The sequence below is a fragment of the Polyodon spathula genome, chromosome 23 (assembly GCF_017654505.1).
Source record: "Polyodon spathula isolate WHYD16114869_AA chromosome 23, ASM1765450v1, whole genome shotgun sequence".
NCBI lineage: Eukaryota > Metazoa > Chordata > Actinopteri > Acipenseriformes > Polyodontidae > Polyodon > Polyodon spathula.
In genome coordinates this window covers 3360347-3375551 of record NC_054556.1, presented here as the reverse complement: position 1 = coordinate 3375551, position 15205 = coordinate 3360347, and the positions used below count along the sequence as shown (strand labels likewise).

Here is a 15205-nt window from a genome sequence, read left to right as displayed (position 1 = left end):
AAATCAACAAAAGAACAGCTAGGGGGAAGGTTTCAGTAAGCAGTTTATTATTAGAAACCGTGTGTGTGGTGCTTCAGCTACTTTCCATTGGCCGAGCTGCTTATTGCTTTCTTGACAGCCTGCACTATGGCCTCCTTGTCAATAGCAAACATCCGGAGCAGCTCAGCTGGTTTCCCACTCCGCGGGACGTGGGACACTGCCAGGCGATGGACCACGATGCCAGGCTCACTGGCTACGGCAGAAGCCACTGCCTCTCCAATGCCACCTGCGGAAATAGCAGAAGAATCCACTGTTACCACGATCATAGGTCACACTACTGGGAGAGATGGAGCTCTACTCTCTAAGATTGTCCTTCCCACTAGCCCAGTTTCTGGATAGTTTTGATTTTATCCGTGAATTGAAATGCATGCTCATTTCACAGTAAATCATACGCCAACAAGCTTATATTTAACTAAATCAGAAAGAACAAGACAGAACTAAAGTGAGTTTTAACTCCTTTGTAACTTGTTGTTAGTCATTAACAAATGACAGTAACATTTCTAAAGGGTCACTACCACTTAGCTGCTCCTGTTTCTCAAGGAAAGGTGCTATGATGACTACATTTTCTTCTGGAGATTAATGTTAAAGATAGTGGAATGTTTAAAGAGGATTTAAAGGTTTTGGTATATAATCTTAATATCTGTCATGAGTACTTCCTTTTCTTACCTTCATAGTAATGGTCTTCCACTGTAACAATACGTCCCTTAGTTGCCTTGGCGCTGTCAATGATCAATTTCACATCCAGAGGTTTAATGGTAAATGGATCTATCACTCGGATATTGATTCTGTCTGTGTGAAAGAATAGTATATTTTAAGTATTATATTGAAATGTTAGTGTTTTCTAGCACTGTAAGAGATGCCTGTGTTTGATTGGAATCCACTGACAGAAGTTTTATATTCCCTTTCTTTACCTGGGTTCTAACATCATGAGAACAATGCCAAATGGACAGCTATTATAAACATTACCACTCTAAATGTGCAGAGCATAAAATACTATTTTGGTGATTATGCAATTGTACCATTTAGGGCTGCCTGGTCCTGTGATGCTTGTTCATGAACAACGCTACATAAATTAAATCCATGCTGTATGGTATTCTTCCATGTTCCAAGCTTAAGTTTTCACTTTGCAAACCTACACTCTAATTTACTATGATCATTTCTATTAAGGGCAAAGAATACAGAGAAATATTTAGCTATAGGCTTTGTATTACATACCAGGCTCTGCTATATTTTTGTTGGAAAGGGATTTCACAGAACACAAAGCATTACAATACTGATACATTCACTGCAGTCGTGGTAATGCTTCATTAAAACAGCTCTGCACGCTTTACCTTTCTTGAGGTGCTCAGCTGCTGCCAGGGCCTCATGCAGAGTAACGCCAGCTCCAATGACAGTGACTTGGTCATTCTTGCTCTGATGCACCACCTGGTGGCATAAGAAATGCATTGCAACTCTGAGAATGAACTTCAACAGCAGCAGTATGTTCAGCACATGCAGCCAACCCAGAGCCACAGTCCACAGTCGCAGTGGATTAGCCTGGACTTGAACCAGCGACCTCCAGGCACAGGGCATGTCCTGCATTCCACGCGGAGCACCTTTACCGGATGCGCCACACAGCCTATAGGCTAAATCCTTTTTGTCAGACCTTTTTGTGCTTTATGCATTTTCTTACTGGAAAATCTGGTCTTGTTTTAGTAAGTAACAATAAGCAGACAACTTGTAAACTACCAGTATTTTGCCTGAGAATACTGATAGCTACGTTCTAAAAATACATTTAACGATACATGATGTTTACATATGTAGGGGGAATTAAAATTCTGCTGAACATCAAGTACACAAGATGCCGTGATTCAGTGTCAATAGTTATGGGTGATTTAAGATTTTCTTATATACCTTGGCTTGTCCGACTTGAAAGTCTTCATTGTTGTTATAAATGACAGTGTTCTCAGGACGGCTGGTCCTGATAAAGCAGATACCCTGCAAAAAACACAAGAACACTGAACAATCTACAAGAGTACTGGTTTACAAACAGGCAAATTCAAACTACAGTAAACAATAGGAGTGTGACATTTCTTCATCCATCAACAACAGTGCTTGAAACTGTAAGGAACTGTCCGAGGACACTGTGTTGAGACTCACTGGAGACACAGTGATTGGAAGGGAATTCAATCTTCCAGCAGCCTTAGCAAACAACACGCAATTCTCCAGCAACCAGACAATGATGGAGGCAAAGCATGGGGGCAAGCAGAAAATTTCCTCATAGGATTGTTGATCTTTAAATATTTACCGTCACAATAAAGTATTACTTTTGTGAAATGTAGTTCTTTTGTAACCGAGAATCTGAGACAAGAGAAGATTGCAAGATTTACCAAATGAACACATCAGCTTTTAAACCATACAAATCATACAAGCATAGTACAAATCCTTCCGACTTTTTTGTACAAAATACTTGTATTCATAATGAACAAGCACGCATATATAGATAGACCTGTATCCCCTGCTGTCCTGATATTTAACTGAAACTGATTCCAGAGGTTTATACCTTTGTGTTAGCAGCCAGTTCCACTGCCTTCTCGGTAGACACTCCGTCGCTCGGGTAAAAGACTGTTGCCGTGGGAATAGCTCTGAACATGGCCAGGTCCTCCAGAGCCATCTGGGAGGGCCCGTCCTCACCTGAAAGGGCGAGTCCAGACTTGTGAATGACATTCCTGCCGAGATCTCTAACAAGGAATCTAAAAGACAGGCAGGCACAGGCAATATGGCATGCAGTGTACCTGTTTAAGGAAAAGGAAACCTGGCCTCCCCATAAGAACCTCGATGAAAGACAGGGGAAGTAAGAGGAAAGAAGAATGCCAATAAGACGAGCAAAATAAACCAAAAAATATACATAAGAAAAAGTCTGAACAAAATAAAAGAGTAAATAATTAGGAAAAACAAAGGCTTACAGGCAAAACTTAAAAAACGATGGGCAAAAAATAATAACTGGCTCTCACGCATTCAAGGGTTTAATAGTTAATAAATTCTTGAAATACATGAGTCAGAAGTAACAAACAAACACATTTGATTATGATTTTTTTTTCTACTTAATACATTTTATTTCAATAATATCTCGATTCTTTACCTTTTCAGCCAATTGTTATCTGCTACAACGTATTTTCTTATAATTTTGTGAATGAAAGATGTTTTTCAAAATCAATCCATGGTTTAACAACTACATTATCATGTATCCTGTATCCTGTACTGACCAATGGAGACTCCGCAGTGGGATCCCACCAGGTTGATGTTGCTCTCAGAGATAGCTGCCATGCGGATCTGGTCGTAAGCACGACTGAAGAAGGCTGCGAAAGTGCTAACGAAGGCCACGGTCCGGTCCCGAGTGGCACAGCCAACAGCAATGCTCACCTATGGAAAGAGAGAGGGGGCCATTCGTTGACTGTAACCTGGTCTCTTGCTCATACGATTGATCCCCCTTCTGTAGTCAGAACTACAAATCCTGAATGTAACCTCCATGATTGTCCTATATGTGTTTATTCAGGATGCAAAGGATTAATATGAAGAAAAGCCTGAATGTATTATGTATGGGGGGGTTTCTCTTCTGGTTTCTCTTTCCTATCCTCCAAACTGGGTTCTCTCTTTCGTCTCTAGTTATTCTTTTAATTTTAATGTGCAAAGGATCTAGCATTTTCCCGGTATTCCCATTTTTAATGTTGCTGATCCTCTATTTCTGTAATGTTGTACTTACAGTATAAATACCCCTGATGGAAATGTTGGTCTACCTTGTATTATCATTTTTTTTTGTCTTATAGTTTTAAAACCTTATAAATTACATTAATTATGGATGATAAAAAAATTGAAAAAACATACCATGTTCTGCTCAGCAATGTAGCATTCGATAAAGCGGTCAGGGAACTCATTCTTGAACATGTCAGAGAAGGTGGAATTTTTGGTATCGCCATCTAAAGCAATCACTCGATTACTGGCACGACCTAACTTTACCAAAGCAAAACCGTAAGCCTTACGCGTAGCAATCTGATGAGAAAAAACAAAAAGAAGAAAATGTTTACGAACTGTAAAACTGAACAAACACTATGCAGTATGCACGGTAGCATTGTGAATGTTTTGCTTGCTCATCCTCTCATAGTTTAAAACACATTTTAACAAGCTTCCTCAGGGTCTTCAAAACAATACCGTTTCCTCCATGTCACAAGTGTGCAGGCTTTGTGCTGCGCAGTACCTTATGTCCAATCTTGTAGTTCGGAGGACTGGGCATCCTGATGCTCTGGATGCTGATGTCTGGCGCGTCATCGACGGGCAGCGAGGGGTACAGCTTCTTGTTCTCGCTCAGTATCTGGCTGTAGAGCTCTGTCAGCACTGGCTCAGCCAGCTCCTTGGTGAGAGGCTTCCCATGCCAGCCCAGCTTATCCTCAGCCACTGGAACACAGGTTAACAAACAGGTGACACACCTGCTGGCTCACACAGAACAGCAGCAGCAGTAAGTCATGCTTCTGAAGGCACTAATCAGTGATGAGCAAATACACTGTGCTGGAATCACACAGATTCATGTCTCATTGCAAAAGGTATCCATATCCTAAAGGCTTTTCACATATGGTTAGCTTCTAAATGAACCGAACTGAGTTCGCTTGGAAACAAACTTGGTTCCTTTTGTTTTCACATGTGCACCTTCAGTGCAAAAGGACTCAGTACTTTTTGCTGGTTCACTTCGACATGTTTCTGAACTGACTGTGCTTTCACATTGCACTGAAACAAACAAATCAAACTGTCCTTTTGCCCAAACAGACTGAGACCACCTCTTGAGAAGGACTAGAACCAAGTGTGAATACACCTATATCAATCAGGTGTCTAAATTAAAACAATGAAATAGAAATGGAAACACTTTAGGGCATGAATCTGTCAGTCCCTTGAATCGAATGTACCTGCAATTCCTTTCCCCTTGAAAGTCTTTGCAATAATGGCAGTTGGTTGCTGCCTGGCCTGGCAGAAGGCTTTGCAGAGCTCCTCCACGCTGTGTCCATCCAGGACAATGGTGTTCCAGCTGGAAAGAGATGGCAGGATCTTTAATACATACAATGGTGCTTTCTTGGGAGCTGAATAACACAGTGTGAAGTTAACATTTACAAAACCTATCTGAATGTTTTTGAATATTTTTGGATATAGCAGGCTTTATAGGTGTCTTTACATCATGTTCATCTTGACTAATTAAGCCAGTAACAATATCTTGTTCATCTTGACTAATTAAGCCAGTAACTGGTTTGAGAGCTCGGTTGAAAGGAAAACCAGAAGCCGCTGTAGCTCCCCAGGACCGGGGTGGGAGACCCCTGCACTATAGAGTATTACAAAATCTTTCTAATGGTTCTGAACTTGTCCCAGATCATTATACAGAAGGGACTTAAGAAGCACCTGGAGGTATTACCTTCTAATTGAATCAACTGCGATATTCTGAAAAATATATATACTATACTATATATATATATATTATATATATATATATATATATATATATATATATATATATATATATATATATATATACACATACAATCTCACATACATAACTGCCCTACAATTTACTTTATTGAAGCACCCACTGGAAATGCAAGCAGTTCAAGAGTGAGGCGCAGGTCCAGACATACAGATCTGTTCTCAGTGGAATACTCCTGAGCTGAGCCTGCACAGCACATGTTAATAAATCATAAGCGTTGGAAATTCATCTTGAATTCGAATCTAATTGTATAGAGCTGGATGGAGAAACTATCCCAGGTGTGGAACAATGCTATTATTGGATGGGGGTTTCTTGATAATTGCTTGGTGCTTTGAAATACGGTTTGTTTTTGGAATACGTCAGGTTCTAAATTAAAAAAAGATCTACATAATATATAAAACATACATAGTAGCACAGCTGACCAAACACTCATTTGACTAACTGACACATACTGGACACTAACCTCCAACTAATGGAACAGGTATTGGGAACGCAATGCATGCAAGAGGGGTTACAGTTACAGGGGCATTGATAGACAATTCCATCTTCCAAATACCTGAGTATAAGTCATACCTGCACACACACACACACACACACAGACACACACACACACACACACACACAGAGGAAGCCCACCCAAAGGCTTTGCAGCGTTTCTGGTGCTTCTCCATGTGGTGCTGCAGGGGGGCTGGGTCACTCTGTCCCAGGCGGTTGATGTCCAGGATTGCCACCAGGTTGTCCAGCTGGTAATAAGACGCAAACGCCATGGCCTCCCAGACTGACCCCTCGGACAGCTCTCCGTCTCCCAGCAGGCAGTAGACACGGTAACTGGGAAAGTGATAAGCAGAAAAGAAGCGTGAGCAGAAAATATATGGGAGCTGTTCAATGCTGGTTGTTTGAGGCACCACAAACGCATTGTTTATTTCAGTACTGTATTACAGCTGAATCATATGAAGCACCACACGATACTTGTACAACCTGTTTGTGCATACCTCATAGTCTCATGTTATTTTTAATGTATGGCAGTTCCATATCTGGTGATTATTCAAACGTGAATAGATTATTCTGCTTTGTAACTGAGTAGGAGATTACTTTAGTATAGAGATGGACAAAGCTTGCATTTCCAGTGGTTTCACTGAACCAAAGAGCACTTAACCTGCATCTACTGCTAGATATAAACAGCCTGCTAGTGTTCCCTGCTGATCACATGGCTGACTGCTCATCATACTGGAGAGTCCCAAGTGTACTCCTAAAAGGATTCTGTCTCAGTCAAGTTCAGAAAACACTGCTGACAGCAACTCTGCAGGACTCACAAATAGGGTCTTAAATCCAAGAGATCACGCCACGTCAAAGATAATAGAGCCTGACAGCTTTCCAGTCAAACAGACCCGTTTCCATTAAAGCGAGAAGATTGGCCAAGACAACATGCATTACTGCACGCATGCCAGCTCTGTGGAAAAGAAAAGAATTCCACAGCCAGTTCTGTGGCACCTGGGCTCAGGGCCTTGCATCTTCACTTCCAATTAATCACCACTACAGCTGCATACCCACATAAAAGCTATCTGTCAACACAGTGCTGTCCAGCATAAAAGAAGAGCCTGCCAAATGAAACCATAATTGTATTTAATATGTGCAATTCTCCTGTGTTACACCACTGTAACAGACATTCCCTAATTCTGGAAAAAAAAAAAATAGTATAGTCACAATTCTGTTAAAGGAAGGGCAAGCTAAGTATGTCGAAACATGGTAATGCACTAGACATACATAGTATAGGCTTGGGGTTAGCGTGGGGATCCGACAAAACCACTGTGGAAATGTACCCTAGTCAACCTTAATTAGGGTTTCGGTATGATACAGTGTAAACTCCACATAAACAACGGGCTGATTTGTAGAGCAAGAACATTTTCAAGTCTACTTGGTTTGCTTTTCATTCAAGGATCGCGTGGCTTCACAGCAACAACAGCAAGGTGCTGCTTTGTTTTACAGTAAGACTTCTTGAACAGGGACAGCTACTGGTAAGAGTTTTAGAACTCAAGTCACCATCAGGCTTTCCCTTCTTGCTAAATAAAGCTTTACTAAAGGGGACAGGTGGTCCTATCTGACAGATTCTGGAAGGTTTCTATTTCAGTAAGACCATCCAGCTGCAGCCCTGCATAGTAAGTGTTACTGCCTGCACAGACTAATCTGTCTGACTGGGCAGGTGAAATCCAATTCATCTGACAACAGGCACTGGATCGCTGTGGGCTTAATTAACTGCAGGTAAAGGCGAAGTCAAAAAGCAATGCTGAATGGAAGCAGTGGTGTGAATCACAGGAAGCAAGGTACACCTCAATGCCTTGTCATCTATAATTTAGAGATTACTGTACTGCTGCATGCGTCTACCTTTGCAAATTGGTTTAGATTTCAGTATATAGAATACAAGGACCATGCTTGTCAAAACCCCTTTTATTGCCAATTCCGGCCCAAAGACAAATTAGATGTACTGTATTTGCGACAGTAACAGTGACATCTGGTTAAGACTCCTTCGCCAGTATTGATCAAAATCAAATGTATTGCCCCACCCCCCAGTGTAATGATGGTTGCGGGCTAGCCCTGGATATAAGTTCAGTAATTAATGTCAATTTATGTTCTTTCTAAAGCTAACTGTCACATGTCAAACCCTATTAATTTTACTGAATCCCATCATTTGTGAAACGCTGAAAAAATGGGTTAGCCTGGTTGATGAAATGGTGCTTCATCTCACCTTGCTTTATCAAAATATTTGCCTGTATAGGCCATTCCACAGGCAGCACCAAGTCCCTGGCCCAAGGATCCTGTGGCAACATCAACGAACTCCTGCCTCTGAAATCACAAGGCATATCCGCTTAATGACTGCTGACCAGCCTTCAGAGTTGACCATTAAATCAGAAAATTGACCAGCTGATACACAGAAAGCTAATTCAGTTTATCTTGCTGATTCATTCACATTCATACCATTTCAGAAATAGCAGGCTGCTGCATGTTAACATGGGTTTGAACCATTCACTCACTGGGACAGGGTGTCCTTCCAGGATAGAGCTGATCTTCCTCAGGTCCAGCAGATCTGCCTCCTTCAGGTAGCCTGCCTCAGCCCAGGCAGCGTATAGGATTGGAGCTGCATGACCCTGCCATTCAAACACCGGAGGAGAAATAAGCAACCGGCTTCCTAACCAAATATCGGGCAGGTAATAACCACCAACAATCAAAAGCAAGAAGCAAAGGAAACATGACCTCTTCACGAAAGCCTGCAACTGAAATGATGCATGTGCTAGAAATATAATCCAGATGCACGAGGCTACAAATAGGGTACCAATCGTTCAATGAATACTTAATCAAAAAAGTCCAGGCAAATGAGATAGCAGTGTCTCTGAAGTGTGATGCCTAGAGAGTCTCTGGTAATAACCTCTTCAGCAGGGTGCTTTTGTTCACTTTCTACCCTTATAAAAGTTTACCCCTGTATTTTGCACTGTAGTTTTCCCATGTTTTTCCCATGGTTATACAGTGCACTTACAAACGTTTACCAAGGTATGTCATGTTTATTAATATGCTTTACCATACCTCGCTAATCGTTACAATGCTTACCTAAGCTTTACTATGCTTATACTATGCTTTATTACACTGTGTTTCTACTATGAGAAACTTTTATAAGAGTAAGACTGAGAACTTCTACATTTTGCATTAACAGTTCACAAGATCACTTCACTACGCAGAAGTGACTCACACTCTTTCATATAAACTTATATAATAACTTACCATGATCACAGCATTGAATGCCAGGCACTTAGAACTCAAAGCAATCAATGTCTTTGGTGGCAGGTAAGTCGCTTTACACAGTAATTCCAATAATGGAGAATCATTATCAAAACAGATAAATTAGGCTCTCACAGGTTACTAATCAGAGGCAGGTTGTAGCAAGCAGCTGTAACAGTGGCTACCATTTTCGACCGATAACCTTAAATAAGGTGCATACTGTAGTAGATAAGGGCAGCTGAGGATGACACAAGAGTGTCCAGGTGGAGGTGGACTTGAAATGTCAGTTTTTGCTCCAGTCCTTACCTTGGACAGCACAAAGCGGTCATTACTGGGGTTGCGGGGGTCCTGGGCTTTGTACTTCATCGTGTGGAAGAAGAGTACTGACATGATCTCTGCCATGCTGCAGCATGATGTTGGGTGGCTGCAATTCAAAAACAGAGAGCTGGGTAACTCTCTCCATCATGAGCCAGCCCTGTCAAGAGCAACACAAACCCCGCACAACGATGGAGACTTTTAATTTACTAACGGAGAGAGAAGCCATTTCAAATTCTCTTGGGAGGTGGCAACTAGCAGCTACTACGCTGAGAACTCCGCAACTGTGTAGGTATTGTTTATTTATTTATTTATTCACCCAGATTGAAATAAAAATGACATAACCAAAATATAAAAACCAAATAATAGAATCAAAATGATATTATCTACTGTACTTAGAAGCACATTATTAATAAATATTACAAAGCTGACTGCACTAATACAGTACAGAAGAAGAGGTCTAAGATGACACATTATTATCACATATATACAGCACGTGGTTATTTATTTGTGCAAACTCAACATGAAAGGACACACACACACACACACACACACACACACACACACACACACACACACACACACACACACACACATATTTCCTTTAACAACATCTTCATGCACATTAGGGTTTTTTCTGCTAAGAAGAGCAAAGGACGCTGAAATTAGTAAAATGTGCATTCATTAGCATGTTAATCATTACCCTTAAAACATGGCATGCTTGTTTAATGTTTTATCACCCTGGTGCTGTTTCAAAGTCGATACTTAACCATCCATCCGGGACTTGTGGAATCTCTTGGAAATAGATTTTTCTATTTCTTTTATAAACCTGTAACAGGAATCATTTTGGAACACATCAAGAGCGAGACAATAGAAGAACATCGTTAGTTCCAGCGGGTTATAATAAACTTGTCATCTCTATTTCAGTTTGCGCAGTTCAAGCGCTTGCACTTGCAAACAGTTCAGCTGCAGCCTCACCGTGGGAAACCTTGTGGGGAACTTTGCAATCTATAATAACGAAAATATTTACCACCTGCGTCAGTAGTGCTGTACTGTTTAAAAACAGCTTATCAGGTGGGAATTTTTTCAACATGGAAAAAAACATTTGGAGCTTATTTTTAAATACAGTTGACCAGAAACAGAAACCAGTTTTGGTTTGAATTCAGTGGCTTGTTATTCCTTGAGCCAACATAGAGGGGCGCTGTTGTCCCCTGCCTGGCTCCGCAGCAGTCAGCCAGAACTCAGGTTCCAACTCGGAGATTTCTATTTCTGATTCAAAGAACACACAAAGGTTGATGTGTTCGTCATAATTTTTCAGTTTATTTTATTGTGTATTGAATTACATTAGTTACACTCGTAACCTGGTCGAAAAACGTGAAAATAAAGATACCAGATCTGGCAGCCCTGCAATAATGAACTTACTTCAGCCAATTAAAGTTAATATGGAATATGCTTTTTCATGAAAAAATAAATAAATAAATACATAAATACATAAATAAATACTTTGCGTTTGTGGTATTAGCTGTGACTTTTGACATTTCGAAGACACTGAAACAACGTATCAAGTTTTGTAACAACAGGAAGTAATTTCAAAGTCAGTTTGTTGCCAAAGACATTCCAAAATTGCACAATGCACGATGAGTAGCAGAAATAATTGAATATCCTTCCTCGAACAATGCTGGGTGTATTTGAGGCTGCTGTACCTTAACAGAACTACAGGCTGGAAAAAAACGGGCAACCTAATTGAACAAATGTGACAGGCCATTTAGTTTGCACCCTTAGAACTGCTGGATTGAAACACATTGAAGAAGTACATTTCAATTAAACCAATTTTATTATCTGTAGAAAAGGAGGTTTATAGCTTACTATTATTATCCATATATCCATTATCTGTAACCGCTTAATCCTATAGTATCGCGGTGAGCCGGAGCCTAACCTAGCAGACACAGGGCGCAAGGCAGGACTACATCCTGGACTGGACGCCAGTCCGTCGCAGGACAATTAAGGGGCAATTTAGAAAGGCCAATCCGCATAGCCAGCATGTCTTTGGACTGTGGGAAGAAACGGGAGTACCCGCAGGAAACCCACGCGAACACGGCGAGAACATTTAAACTCCACACCTGCAGACCCCTGAGGAATCAAACCCATGACCCTGGAGCTGTGAGGCAGCAGCGCTAGCCATTAAGACACCGTGCCTAGTATTACCGTGTAGAAAGAATTAGCTCTGAACGACTGCTGCAATAAAAAAAAAAAAGTAAACGCTGCCGTTGTCCTTTTGCAACTTTCACTAATATATGTCAGTATGTTTCCTGCTTTCGAAATCCAAAAAGTCGCGACTAGCTACAGCTACACTTAAAACTGACATTTGAACTAACATACGTCGTTTAAGTAGAGCTGGAAAAGCATTAACGTGCGATGATTTTTAATTGAAAGTATACATTCCTCTAAAATGTATAGTACTCTGCTCACCTATATGCCTAGAGTCGCACCTGTGTGGAAATCCAGTACGCGACATCTCATCGGCCGCGCATATACATACATGTTCTTATCAAGGCAACCCCGAATGTTAACAGGCTGATATGGTACAATGTGTTACATCTGTTACAGTATTTAAACTGGATTTTTATCATTTCCCTCCAAAGAAAATACTTGGACGTGACTTGGTTACAAAGTGCACAATGAAAGCGATATATAAAGCGCCAGGGAACTATATGCATTATGCTGGTATTATGCGCGTACAATAGGCCTATCGCACATAAAACATCACATATTTACTTTCATTAATGATCACGTATTACCCCCTTGCCACGATACATCCCGAAAAACGTAAAATACTGGGCCTGCTTTGTAATGTAAAAACAGATACAGGAGTTATCAAATGGGGTCATTCGTAATAAAAATACAAAATGAATAGAAAATAGAAACATGCACATTTGTTATTACATTATTTAACTGCATTGCTTGTATTATAAATGGCATTCTTTTTTTTATTATCAACATAAGGCCTTCTGCTAATATGTGTTGAACAAAAGTAAACAACGTTGAGCCGCTGCAGCTAAATAAAATCGACCCAGTGAGAAAGTACAGTGTGCAACTAAAATAATTATAATAACCGAAAAACTGTACATATGCTGTAGCTATTGATCGTATCCTTACCCGGAGCCAGCAGCTGTAGTCGCCTTGATAGAGTTGATCCTAAGCCGGTTGGCAATATTCCTCAGCTCCTGCAGAGTCTGCTGGTCGGGTTTGTGATAGTCCTCCATGTAGAAAACCTGTCAGAATTACACGCAAACTGCAACAGGGTGCTCGCTTTGGTTTTCAGATTTGAACTCGGGCGTGCGTGCTTGAGCGTACTGCCTGCCGGAATGGACTAACAGACTGTGATAAACACAGGGAACCGCAACTCAAGAGCAGCGCACACAAGCCCTGCAGTGTGTGTGTGTGTGTGTGTGTGTGTGTGTGTGCAGTACTAGTACAGTCCTGGAAAGGCACAGACGGAAAACAGGGTGGAGTTGACAGCGCTAAGCACTACTCTTCTGCTGTCCTGTCTGAACTAATCAGCAACTAGCAGCTGTTGTATTCATCTGGCTAATTGTTTCATTATGCCGATTATAAAATTGTATTCTAATTGTTTCTAACACAATTATACAGTGTTCAAAGTGTGTCACTTATCGGCCTGTATATATGTTAACCCAACATCGTTTTATATCCCACTACGCCTTTGTTGTATTTGATGTATTTTTTCTTTGTAATAGAAAATATAAGTGCTTAACTGTGTACAGTTAATCATTAATTAGTTGTGGTTCTGCTTTATTGGTTGAAACGGTAGGTAACGCCTAAGTTATAAAAATCATAATGACCTTATCCAGGGGAAATCTATTTTCTCCACCCACGCTATACAGTTTTGGAAATAATTATACAGTGTATATACACACACACACACACACACAGAGTAATATAGTGATATATAGTAACCGCTCAATTCTGCCCACAGTGGCTTGTTTTAGACGTTATTTTGTTATTTGTATTACCGTGCACTTCTAGGAGGAAGTAGACGTTATTATTTTATACACCTACAGGGACGCTCTCGAATACACATAGATGTATCCTGTGGCTGTTCCCTGCTCGACACGGTCTTAGATTACTGTTCCTTGTTTTCGTAACCTTATTTGTGTGTACTGTACTACTGTATCTGTACTGTAGTTCTTTGTTGTTTCAATGTTTTCTCACATTTGTCCACTAGGTGGCACTGCTACTGCAAATTCTTTGTGTTGTAAATAAAAGAAGAATGGCTGATCTGTCCTTTCTAATTTCTCTTTCGCCAATTCCCAGAGCTGGACACGAAACAGCGGGACATATCTCAGGGGGGACAGAATGGGTATTCCAAATAATGCAGTGATGTCTCACAGACCCCCCCCCCCCCCATAAATAATATATCACAGTGCAGCATTAGCCCTCGAAATGCGGAATAAAGAACCCGTTTTGAAATAATCCAGTATGGCACAATCTTCAAGCAGGAAGGCTCAGCCGCAGAATATCGACCGGCAGATTACTGTATGCTGTGCTTTCTCGATTGGCGCAGCTCCACACACGCACTTTTACATGCCAGCACAAAAAAGCGGCTTCTGAATGCAATGCTCAAAACCACGTCAAATTAACACTTAGCAACTTCAAAACGTTTGCAAGGTGCAAGGGACACGTGCCCCACAAATACGATGCTAACTATATTATTATGTTTTTTGAGGTGCAGGAAACGGGGTTTAAATTGTACTGTAAGGTTGGATCTGGTCATCTAAATGGTCCTTCCTCGTGATACTTGATTCACTCTAAATATACCGGTATTTTAAGACTAAACCGTTTGAACAAGCGCTCAATTCCTCGTGTATCTTAAGCGGTTCAGATTCAGATGAGCGGTAAGTGATAGTAGTGTGTTGGACATTGCTCACCTCATTTTAGTTGCTATAATAAATGCACCTTGCCTTGATTAATTTAGTTCATTATTCAAAGGATCATTTTCACATTTACATGTAGTGCTAACCGATGTTCCGCAATCCTTGTGCTAGCCTTTTATTAGCGTGAACGTCATCACAGGGGAGATATTGGCAATAGGAGGAAATCAAACGGATTTGAAAGTCTTGCAGTTTATCAGATCCCAGTCCTGCTGATAGCGTGAATACACAAGACACTTTCCCTGTTGCTGTAGTATTTAACCTAATAACAACAGTTGCGTTGCTAACACTGAAAGTTACTGAATTGTATTCTATATTATTAAGCAAACAGGAGCTGTAACGAACATATAAATAGATAAGCTACAAAGGGTGCAATGTTTAGCTAGCTACCTGCACTGGTTCGTGTTTACTTGAAAGGGGTTAGGGAGTGGTAGTAGCACCACCCATTGCCACCTAGTGGTTAATTATTTAATAGCAAGGTATCTTGTTCGATGCCATGCAGTGGTGTACTTTTTCATTAGACTATGTAATGTTCAACCATATTGTACATATTAAAATAAAAACTGTTTGTTACTGTGTAATGTTTACATGATTTGTGTATGTCACTCAAGACATTGCATTTATATTTTTCTGC

At 40.7% G+C, this 15205-nt stretch overlaps 1 protein-coding gene across 1 annotated transcript; it reads right to left on the bottom strand.

Annotated features, from left to right (window-relative positions):
* Positions 1–30: 30 nt before the first annotated feature.
* On the bottom strand, positions 31–13086 carry LOC121297975 (transketolase-like). Its single transcript, XM_041224634.1, has 14 exons — positions 12779–13086; positions 9614–9731; positions 8569–8682; positions 8283–8380; positions 6176–6367; positions 4974–5092; positions 4274–4470; positions 3904–4068; positions 3285–3441; positions 2582–2712; positions 1933–2016; positions 1371–1464; positions 706–828; positions 31–265 (listed from the first exon to the last, which is right to left on the bottom strand). The coding sequence occupies exons 1-14, from the start codon at positions 12883–12885 to the stop codon at positions 78–80; spliced, it is 1887 nt and encodes a 628-aa protein (XP_041080568.1). The 5' UTR covers positions 12886–13086; the 3' UTR covers positions 31–77.
* Between the last annotated feature and the right edge of the window lie 2119 nt (positions 13087–15205).